Source organism: Akebia trifoliata, chromosome 11, assembly GCF_017979445.1.
Source record: "Akebia trifoliata isolate Shusen 1 chromosome 11, ASM1797944v1, whole genome shotgun sequence".
NCBI classification, from domain to species: Eukaryota; Viridiplantae; Streptophyta; class Magnoliopsida; order Ranunculales; family Lardizabalaceae; genus Akebia; species Akebia trifoliata.
In genome coordinates, this window is record NC_141385.1 from 48,283,622 (window position 1) to 48,295,738 (window position 12,117).

The window sequence follows — 12,117 nt, forward strand, 5'->3', positions numbered from 1 at the left end:
TCAAGGCAAGATTGCGTCGGGGAGAAGACCCATGGACTGAAGAACATCGACGCAGGTGGTTATAGGTTCTTTCTTCAAGAACCCCAAGGAATTCACATAGCGTGTAGCGTCGACAATGCCATTATTTTCAGTGACGAGAACATGTCTACGATCACGTTCAATGAGACGTTCACCACAGTCAGGCGCAGGGCTCTTTATTAGCACGACCTCACATATCTCTTCCTCATGATTTCCTTCAACTGAAAGTTTGTACGTACCTGTTGCATCGGTTTCACCCTCAAGGGTGTATGTTAGGTGCCCTTCTTCGCGGTTTCTGCATTGTAGTTTCACTTTAGCACCTACACCAATGCACAGGGAAACCAATTAGTAAGGAAAGTCATAAATGACACCAATACAATTATATATGGCACAATTTTGTTCTCTCGAAAAATGGGTTGGGTTACAATTGCTCCGACTAGCCCTATTCGAATGCCCAAATTTTCTTCAATATGAATCCATATTGTTATTTTTCTAATTCTTTCTAGATCTTATATTTTTATGAATTTTTTTATTATTATTAAAAATGTAATTATTTTCGGAGAGGTATTCGGAAACTTCGGTTTGGAGCGCAACATGACAAGTATCACAATAAACCTTGCCCTCAACATACAAGTAATTATGACAGTCGGCAAAGTCAAAGAGGGACAAAAAACAAAGAACAACGGCAAGGAGGGGAAGAACCTTCAAAGAATTGTTGATTTTTTTTATTTTTGTGGTTGCTCTTTTTGGGTTTGAAAGACAAGGATGAATATGTAAGGAAGAAGGTAATAGCTATTTTTGTGTTTTGGGCGAATGTTACCCAAAATAAGTTAATGGGAAAATTACTTAAAGAACCCTAGCGAAGGGACTTTTTTTTCTTTCTTAATGGTACCTAAGTTTTGGGCAGTCTCTTTATAGTCTGTTTAATAAACTTTTTTTTCTTCTTAACAATCTTGGGACCTCATCTCCCACATTTCTCATGATTGAAAATGACTTCTTAGATTTTTAGTATCTCAATCGAGTTTTGGAGACTCCATTTCGTTAGAAAGGATTAAAAAATGATGAAGAAGTCATTTTCAAATATTTGGAAGATGTATATAAAAAACTAGAATTTTTTTACCATTTTTTTTAAATTGATCAAGAATGGTTCTTTTGGTTGGAAATCATCTAAATAAGTCATTATCTCAAGTTTTTAGTTAATCTTTCCACGTATTTTAGTCAGAAACTTGAAAATTGAAAATGAGTGGGTTTTACTAATGTTGAGTTCACCACTTTTTATTTTTTGTTGAACTTGACAATAGATAAAAAATGGTGAACTCGACAATAAATAAAAAGCGGTGAGTTCTCCAATAATGAGGGACCGTTAAGAAATAAAAAGTTTACTAAGGTGCTGATTGATTCAGCTTCTTAAAACTGCTGTCAGCTTCTGCTGTCAGAATCTACTGTCTGAATCTGCTGTTAGAATCTGAAAAGCTGAAAAACTTGTTTGATAGAGCTTTTTAAAACTGCTGTGCTGTTGACTAGAATCTGACTGTGGACTGTTTGATACAGCTTCTAAAATCTGTTGTAGTAGGGTTAAATGACCAGAATGCCCTTAAGGTTGATAATGCAACCAGAATGTATGAAAATTACCAGAATACCCCTATACATATATAATTACACTAAATATATATAAATATAATAAAATTATATAAAAAATTAAAAAAATAATTATTTTAATTTTAAAATGTTCATAAATCTATAAAAAATTATAAAAAAATTTATAATTTTATAGAAATTTCGGCAACATCTCCTCTTAAAAATAGACATATAAAATTTTTCTGATAAACAAAATACCTGCATAATACACAACCCAATATAATGTACGCAGAATACATCAAAAATTACTAAAATACCCCTATAAATATATAATTACACTAAATATAGATAAATATAATAAAATTCTATAAAAATTTCAACAGCATCTCCTCTTGAAATTAAACATATGAAATTTTCCTGATAAACAAAATACCTGCATAATACGCAATCCAACATTTACATTACATCGTATATACATAACACATTCATATTCTGATATCATTTAATTGAATTCTAATTTTTTTAGGTTGTTTACCCAAAGACAGATAAAAACATTGAGTTCGATTTCATGAATTTTGTGAATTTTATGATTAAAGGCTCAATCTTTCATGGACAAACTACAATAAACTTAGATATAAAAGATTCTGTTTTATTTTTAATTTGTATCACCAATTGTGAAACAAGTCGTCTTCAATCAAATATAATGAGTGCTACTATTATCATTCTAAAATCTAAACTGAAACTCTATCAAAACAAAACATCAAGAATTCACAAAAAATAGAAAAACCAACCTGCAACCCTATATTCCTGAAGCGTTCATGGGCATTGCTCATACTACAAATCCATCGATGCGTGGTCGTTTTTTCACCAAAATTCAACAACCATAACAGGGGTGAGGGCTGACGCAAATTCTTTTTCCATCCATCTCAGAAATCCCAAAATTTATACCTGAAAACAATAAAATTGTACCTCATAATCTAAAACAAGAGATAGAAACCATCCAGTGTTCCTTTAGAGAATCACAATCTGAAGCTCTAAGTCCTAAACTCGTAATGACTAACATCATACATGTTTTATGATCTGGTGAGCTCGTAGACACGTGCATCTTTGATAAATAACATTGAATCTTGTCTTAGGTTAATGCAAAGAGATACATTGTATACAATATAGACTATATAAGCTTTACAACCACCATTTTCTGAATGTTCTTAATAGTTCTTAATTTGTGGATTTCAATTCTCACTCTCTTCTACATAAAAAAATAGTTGTAAGTTAATTTCAAGGTCTCTATCACTTGATGTTTCTGCATATACTTTATTAAGTATGGGAGTTGAGAAATTGAAGTTTCATTAAGTTAGAATTTAAAACTGATCCTTTTCTCACTTTGTTTATAATATATTTTGAATTCCCCATACGTGGAGAGACATCACTTGAAGGTGTGGGTTTGTTATTTTGCAGATATTACACATATTTAAACAACTCATGTTTGACTATCTGTTAAGATTGATTAAAAGATGGATAAATACTTACTTGAGAATCACTCTCTTTCTCAACAATTGACGTTGGACATTATTTACTTGGTACAAAGAGGAAGCTGAAAACCAAAAGTAAGACAAGTTTGAAACAAAATTGGGAACTTCTAAAGCATCATGTGTGGATGAAAAAACTCAAAACCGTGGAGGTATCCTTAATTCCAAGGTTTTCCCCAAGGACGATATAAAATTTCTAAATGCAAAAGCTAGTGGAGGCATCATGGATGGTCCAAGATTGAGACCATGGTGCAACATGGCTATAGTAGTTAATGTGCTTAAAGAGATCGAAAAGATCTCATCTACTAATTTATCCACCAAAAATGATACTGGTAGTTAGTTTACCCAACAAAAATTGATGAACAATTGAAAGGCCATATTTGTTTCATTTTTTATTTACAATATGAACATTTCTAATGGTAGAGACAAACAAAACTGTCGGTAAAGATTGTAAAGAGCTGGAAATTGTTTCTTCTTGGCAAGATCACTTGAAGCTCCAAGCATGATAATTGAAAGAGATTCAGTTCCTATTACATTCTAAGAATCTCTTCTCTCTGAGAAAGAGTCACTCCTAAAACTAGATCTTCTTTCGATCGACGATACCATTGTGAATCAGACAAGAACAAAAATTTTCTTGTAAATCTAAATTTAAAGAACAAGAAAAACAAAAAACACAGAGATTCAGCTACAAAATAGAGCGATTCAGCACTATGTACATGGATCCCTTAGTAACAGAGGCAAAAATGAACAAAAAACAAAAGAATATTAAAAAAAAATTCTAAAATATCAGATCAAAAGTTAACTTTGTCATCTAAATTTGCTGAAAAAGATAAAACAGAGAGATCCAGAGTCCAAGAGTCGAATTCAAGATAAAAAAATTGCGAAAGAAATCGATAAGCTACTAGTTCACGAATCGAAATAACTCAAATGAAATTAATCTGAAACTAACCAAGAGATTTAGTCGAATTCAACTGAAAAAACTACTAAAGTTGATGCAAAACGAGATTAAAGTCTTAAAAAGATCAAAATAAAAAATCTACCAAGATTTGGAAACCAAAAAGGAAAATTGGAGAAGTAGAAACGATGAGGGTACCTTTGGAATGCGATCCTCGAAGAGAAAAAAAATGTGTTTTTTTGTCCTTAATTTTGACGGTTTCGTTGGTCACCAACTCTCTCCGTCTTCTTTACTAGCAGCCGTAGTCGACACTCGACACATCTGAATAATAATACTGGTTTTCTATTCTAGGGTTTCAGATGAACCAGAGTTTCTAGCTAAAGATGGAGAGAGAGAGAGAGAGATGTGCGAGGTTCTATCGACAGAGTAGAGAAGAAAAGAGAGAGAGCTGTGAGAGAGAGACAGAGAGACTGTGCGAGTTTCCACCATGTTCGTTGAAGAGAAGAGGAGAAAGAAGAGAAGAAAATAGATCGGGGCATTTTGGTCTTTTCATTGAGCCGTTTTTCGGTAGTTCGCTTCTCCCGCAAACGCAAATTGGAAAAGCTTCTTTTAACTGCTTTTCATATTTGCGTTTCTAAACGCAATTTCATAGCGCAATTTCAAAAAATTGAGTTTTGCTGTGTTTGATTTGGCTTCAAAACTCAGCTTCAAAACGCAAACGCTGGAAAATCCACGTTTTGAAGCGCAATCAATCGCCCCCTAAATGTCTTATAAAGCTACTGCCCAAAACTTAGGGACTATTTAGAAATAAATCCCTCCATTATGATCCTTTAAGTAATTTTTCCTAAGTTAATTAGAGTTAGGGCGCACGATCAAGTTGACGAGTTCACTTGATTATTTGCTGAGTTGATCTGATGAGTTGGTTTCATCACCTCATCCGTCCATTGATCCATTAGATTTGGCCGAGTTTTGAGTCTACTCAACGATTTTTAAAACAATGGTGTGATTTGGGCTTTAGCAGACTTCTTCCTGAGGGCAAGAAGACATCTGAAGTTGAAGTTTTCAAACGAGAAAAAACGATTTCAGCGTAACAAATATTTTGCATTCCAAAAATACCCTTCTATTATGAATTCATATGTGCTGTCAATGGGCTGGGTTCAGATCGATCCAATTTGGAGTGGGCTTAGGTTAAGTGAGTAGAAGCCCATTTGTTTTTGGACTTGGCAAAGAAGGCCTAGTCTGGTTGCTTGGACGGTTGGACCTATGGACTGGGCTCCGATGGCGGTTCTACCGACTTATACAATACATCTCATAACCTTTTGTTATTTAAAAATTTCATGTTATGTAAAACGTGGGACTCCCGCCTACACACGTGTGAGTTCACATCATCCGCGTAACTAACCACGTGCATTCATCATTATCCTTGTTATAAACACCCCACATTTTCCTATTTAAACCCATAGCCAGTGGAAGACTGGGAGAGTCATTAGGCCATACGAGAGTGACAGAACATAGAAGCAAAGGAGATCCTCGTTTCTCTTGTAAAAATTATTAAAATAAGAAAGTGTGATTTGATCTTGAAATAAAAAATATTTCTTTTTCTTACTAAGATTTGTTGGAAGTTCCAACAAGTGATTGTGAAATTCGAAGTGCTACTCTCTGCAAATCCATGGCTGCCATTTTGGACCCATCAAACCATCATCTCCTCTCTTACTCTTGTAAAAAACCCAACTTTCATTTCCCCAGAAAAATATCTCCCACCATTCTATCTTACCCTCTAAACTTTCCCCAAAACCCAGTTCAAACCCAAACCCTAGATCACAAATTCGTTATCAATGGTGGATCAAAACTATCAGGCCACGTCAACATTAGTGGTTCAAAGAACTCAGCATTGGCGATTCTTGCAGGGACCATCTGTTGTTCCGGAACTTCGAAGCTCAATAACATTCCAAATATCTCTGATATTAAGATAATGGTTTCAATTTTGCGATCTTTGGGTGCTGGAGTCGACCAATTTGATGAGGAAGTGATGGTTGACACGGATGGAATTTGCAGAGTCGAGCCATGTTCGGACTCAGTTGGGGAAATTAGGGCTGGGTTTTTTGTGGTTGGACCGTTGGTTGGACGGTTTGGAGAGGCTGTAGTGGCGCTGCCAGGTGGTTGCGACATTGGGGCTCGACCAGTAGATTTATACATTCGTGGGCTCAGAGCGCTTGGCGCCATTGTTGAGTTGAGGTTAGTTTTTATTACTAAGGTTTTGAAAATCATTCGTGAACGAGACGAGACGAGACGCCATGACCGAATCACTCCCATTTCAGATTTTTTAATTTTTATTTTAAGTTCTTCTCATCCTCCTTGTTCGTTCTTGTTTAAAAGATTTGCTCATTTTACATGATTTTAAAACTCGGTATTCCATGGTTTCATTTTAATTAAAATATACAAAATCTCATTTGACTCCTTTGAGTTTTTCTGATTCCGATAAGATTTTCAAACTTTCGTCCCAATCATCTCGTTTTTCTTGCAAGGTTCCTCACAGTTGAGATCATGGTTTTAAAATTCGGTTTCACGTCTTGTCTCGTTCATGCTAGGTACTGAGTCGTCTCGAATGAGTTTTCCGATACAATTGAAACATCTCCTTAAAAAAAATGAAAAATGAAAAATAAAGATGGGATTTTATATTTCGTTCGAAAAATTAATTTGTTCATCCGTTTCATCCATGTGTGACATTGAGACAATTTAGGCAATACGCCTCGGCCTCGGATGAGTTTTGAAACCATGGTTGAGATGTTATGCACATGGTTTTTAAACTCGATATCGCGTCTCGTCTCGTTCAGCTCCGATATTGAGTCGTCTCGGACGAGTTTTTCGATACGTTTGAAATGTCTCGTGAGATAACTCGAAAAATTGTACGTGAGATGTAAAACTCGATCAAAAAAATGATTTTATGAGTTGATCTCGTTCAACTTCGATATCGAGTTAACTCGGGCGATACATCTCGATCTCGAACGAGTTTAAAAACCATGGTTATGCATTAACCATGGTATTAAGTTTCACTTATTTATTAATGAATAATGTTGGAGTGACTTCAAGATTGTACTATATATTACACTTTCCTAACATGGTAGTGTATAGGAATCATAGATGCTTTTGCACTCTTGAGGTCACTCTGGCACTATTTATTAATACGTCTTTATATGTAAATAATCATTTTTTTAATATAAAAGAAGGTGAATTTGAAAATTATTAATCATATTTTTTTATTTTTTAAAAAATACTAATTAAAAATAATTATGTTAATTAGAAAACCCAATTCACAAAACTTTTATTGCCTTGGATAAGATTTTTTAAAAATATCAATCACTCATCTAAGGAGTATATATTTGTCGTTGACAAATTTCTATCCACCAATTAATTACACTTGCTTTTTTGATATACACATGGAGTCATGCCATTGGTTCATTAACTTAAAACAAAAATTTCTTAATAGTACACGCATACTTTCATCTAAAATGTCGGACGAGATATGGTGCAAGAGTATGATTCACATTGAATATATATAAGGATCCGTGTACACATATGTATACTCATAGATCATAGAGATCATCCTCACCAAAAATCAGCTCAATCTAAAATTTTTAACCTCATCAAAAGTGATTTATAAAAAATGGACGGTCCACAATTCTTCAACTTGTAAATTTGGGGTTAGAAATTTTAGAATTAATTGATTTTTGGTGAGGGTGATCTGTATTACATCCGAAACTTTCAGTTTACATAGGATAAAACACATTGTAGATATATGAGTGTACATGTTGTATCCCTGGTGAAAGATGGCATGGACGTTGTATTTGGTCTTACGTCCAGTCCATTTGTTCATGGACCATGTCCGTGAGGACTAAATCCACTGGGTAGATGTAGCCGACCCACACAATCCACCCATCTTTTAAATAAATATCTCTCTCGATCTTGAATGATATCAAGTGAACTTGGGTGAATCATCTTACATTCATGTCTAAGGATTGTTCATGAAAGAGGCAAAATCGGAAATCAAGATTGAAAATCATGATCGGATGTTCTATACTTTAAACGGAAAGTTATTTTTTGTGGATGACATTTTACCAAAATGGAAAACAAAAATGTGAAAAATATCAAATAAGGTTAATGTTCATTTAAAATTTGAAAAGATAGTTAATCATTTCCAAAATTAAAATATTTTACCAAACAGGTAAGAATGTTACAATATTTTAATTCCAAAATGGTAAATTACCATTTTTCAGAATTAATCTAACGGTGGTTGTCAAGTAATTTTGACATTTTCGTTTACCATTTTGTGTTCGAAATTATAATTAGTAACATTTTAGCTTATCATACGTATTAAATGATCCCTTTTGTGCTTTTTTTTTATTATTATTTTTAACACTAAAACACGGAGTCCATTCAAAATTTTGAAGTTGCAAGGCCCCTTCAAAATTTTGAAGTTGCAAGTTTGAAGAAACCTTCTCGTTAGATGACACGTATTTTTTAAAATTATTTCACGCCTTTATTATTTGGGAAATCTCTTGTATACACACCACGTGTCATCTAAGCGGGATGGGCTTTTTCGAATTCTTTTTACATAAATAATTTAAGGGTGAATGATTTAGTGCTCATTAATAAGAAGGCAAGTGATTGTCGGTGGTTGTTCTCAGCTTTTATGGTCTCATAAAGAGGCTGCCACATACCACTTATTGATGGAGATGGTATCTAATTTTGGAAAGTTACTTTGCATGTAGATTGATAGGATATTTAGTAAAAAAATAAAATTTCTTTATGATCCCTCATTTTTGGCCAACTCACCGTTTTCTTATTTACGATTGAGTTCACCGCATTTTATTATTGTCAAGCGATGCTTTTTTATTTAAGGTTGAGTTCATAATTTTCATTGTCGAACTCACCACTATTTACTGTTGAGTTCATTACTGGTAAAACTCACCTATTTTTAATTTTTGATTTTTTCCGATTAAATTACATGGAAAGATCAACTAAAAATTTGAGATAACGACTTATTTATATGATTTTAACTCAAAAGAATCATTCTTGATTGATTTTCATCCAAAATCTAAGAAAAAAAAGGTGAAATAACCCTTAGTTTTGTGTAAATATCTTCAAAATATTTAAAAATGATTTCTTTTTCTTTCTTAAATTATTTTTTATAGAATGAAATCTCCAAAACTCGATTTAAGATGTCAAAAATTCAGTTTTTGGATGAAAATGACGAGATCGAACGGTTAGGACATTCAATCATGAGAAATGTGGGAGATGAGGTCCAGGGATAATTTAAAAAGAAAAAATTAACTAAATGTCTTGCCAAACTATCGTCGAAAACTTAGGGACTATTTAGAAAGAAATCCTTATGTGAGGGATCTTTAAATAATTTTCCCTTATAATTAAGGGGTTTGTTAACATGTGCCCTAAGGACATGCATTGAGCATACGTTGGGGTTGGGGTTTTGTTAGGGCACATGTTTAAGGTAGTGGATCCTCTCTAATAAGTTTTTTTGCTGTAGATTCTTATAGTGGATTTTTTTTTTTTTTTTTTACGATCTTGAATCAATCACTTTTAAACTCAACAACACCAACATCCTCTAGTTTATTGAGCATAGATCAGATTTTATAAAAAAAAAATCGACAAAAAGATTTTTTAAAACCACGATCAATGATTTTGAAAATGAACGATCATTAAACTCTTAATATTAACGAGTGTAGATTTAGTTTTTTGTTATTTTGGTCCATTCAAAAGTATTGCAGGAAAAAACAACCACAGAGGATCCTCTCCCACGTGTGAACCCCCTGCACAAATATCTCCTCACTATCCAAGAATACCTCTTCAACTTTGTTGCATTTTCTCTTCTACCCCTTTCCAATGATAACTCCTTAACTTTATTTCCTTTCCTCTTCTGCCATTTTTTCAATAATACCTCTCCAATTTTATTGTCTTTACTTGTTATCATTTTTTCAATAATACCCTTATCCTTATATCATCTTTCCTGTTAACCCCCCAAAGGATGACCATGCCATAGGCATCAGCAAACTCTAGTAAACAATAATGGGTATTTTATTTATTTAAAATAAATTTTCTTATTTGTTAAAGAAATTAATTTTAAAAATGATAATTTATTGTTTCCGAATTAAAATGAATAGGGCACTGAAATGGAAATTTCACAATTTTCCTTCGATTTTTTTTTTTTTTTATGATTCTCCATGCAAAATAAAACTGCGAAAGCATAGCAAGCAGGATTCGAAAGGTAAAATGTAATTGCAGTGACCAACATTGCCATTATAGTAAACCAAGTTTGGATATGAAAATTGTGTCTGTCTAGCAGGGGTCGTGTTAATTCGGATAAATCCAAGAAAGTTTTGAATATAAAAAATTGGAAAAAAAAAAAAAAAAGTAAAAATTCGAGAATTATACAAATGATACTTTTGGTTTATTCACAACCTTGTTTCGTAAATTAACCCACATTCGAATTTTACAGGGAAAGGAAAGTGCATGCGCGTGCTGCAAATGGCAGAAGACTAGTTGGTGGGAGGTTTCGTCTCGATTATCCCAGTGTTGGTGCAACTGAAACTCTCATGATGGCTGCTTCAATGGCTGATGGTGTGACTGTGCTCTCAAATGCAGCCCAAGTATGTTCAAGTTAAATGAAGATGATATGTCATTTTTTTAAGGCTATTTATATGCAAATTTGAAATGGGTTGTGGCCTGATTTGTTCTCTACAGGAACCAGAAGTGGTCGATCTTGCTCGGTTTCTAACTGATAGTGGGGCCTGTGTGGAAGGAGCAGGTAGTGACACACTTATCATCACTGGTAGGAACCGATTATATGGTCCTGAATTCACCATAATACCAGACAGGATTGAAGCTGGTACATTTATGGTTGCCGCGGCCATCACTGGCTCGTGTTTGTCGATATCACCTGTCGTCCCTTGTCATTTATCTTGCTTGATTGAGAAGCTCTTATATGCTGGATGCCAAATCAGAGAAAGCACACCCAAAACCTTGGAGGTATAATTGTAAATTTTCACTAATTCATGCTTCGGTTTTGAACCCTTTTCTTTTTTTTTTTCTTTTTCCGTTTACGTACTGAGATGATTTTTGCATTTTCTTAGATTGCAGCAATGGTTTCAAAGACTGGAGAAAGTCTTCGAAGTTTCAATGTTAGAACGGGTCCATTTCCACAGTTCCCTACAGATCTTCAACCTCAAATAATGGCACTGCTTACTACCTGTAATGGCATTAGTGCGGTTGAGGAATCAGTCTTTGAAGGGCGTTTGGGTCATGGTAAGTGTAACATATTCGTCGTGGTCTTTTCGATTCATCCTACCACACACAAGGCTAGTTCATTGGCATTGATACCATTTTCATCATTTGTGATAATAGTAAGAGAACTGCAGAAGCTAGGAGCGAGAATGCAAGTTAAAGGAAGCACTGCAATGGTCTATGGGAAGGAGCAAGGATGGTAAGTTGTTTTCATAATATATTTAGGACCTAGTTTGTGCCCATTTTCCCTAAAATTTTCTTCTGGACAGTTCCTTGCAAGGTTGCTGTGTCGTTGCAAGTGATTTAAGAAGTGGAGCTTCATTGGTCTTGGCTGGACTGGCTGCAGCAGGAGTGACAGAAATTGAGGGTGTATCCCATATCGATCGAGGTTATGAGAATCTAGAGACTAAGCTTCATCGTCTAGGCGCTGAAATTGCAAGAAGACCAAGTTCGATGGTTAGTTACAGCATGTGAAGACCGAATCCAGATGGTGAGACTAGTTTCAGGGTTGGCTAGTGCCTCGAGGTGCAATTTAAGTTCAAACTGAGAGTATTCTTCATTGAAAGAGTCGGGAAACATACTCAATTAGGGTGTCAATGTGTCAATTTTGGTTTGAACGTGCGTGAATCCATAATCCATCAAGTGCTGTTTCTTAGCATTTCCACCTCTGTTACTGTAAGGGTGGATACATAAAATCAATTCCAATGGTGTTTAGACATTGAATGATACGTTCCAACTTCGATTTGATATGGTTTATTCATTAAGAACATGGATTGAGATTGTCAAAGCAAATACACCCTT

At 34.4% G+C, this 12,117-nt stretch overlaps 1 protein-coding gene and 1 pseudogene across 1 annotated transcript; one reads left to right on the forward strand and one right to left on the reverse strand.

Annotated features, from left to right (window-relative positions):
* On the reverse strand, positions 1 to 992 carry LOC147392284 (olee1-like protein pseudogene; annotated as a pseudogene).
* Positions 993 to 5,505: 4,513 nt separating this feature from the next.
* LOC147392285 (uncharacterized) lies at positions 5,506 to 12,038 on the forward strand. The gene is made up of 6 exons (XM_086458113.1): positions 5,506 to 6,255; positions 10,532 to 10,682; positions 10,777 to 11,061; positions 11,166 to 11,337; positions 11,437 to 11,515; positions 11,586 to 12,038. Exons 1-6 carry the CDS (start codon positions 5,690 to 5,692, stop codon positions 11,788 to 11,790), a joined length of 1,458 nt encoding a protein of 485 aa, XP_086314239.1. The 5' UTR covers positions 5,506 to 5,689; the 3' UTR covers positions 11,791 to 12,038.
* The last annotated feature ends 79 nt before the right edge of the window (positions 12,039 to 12,117 follow it).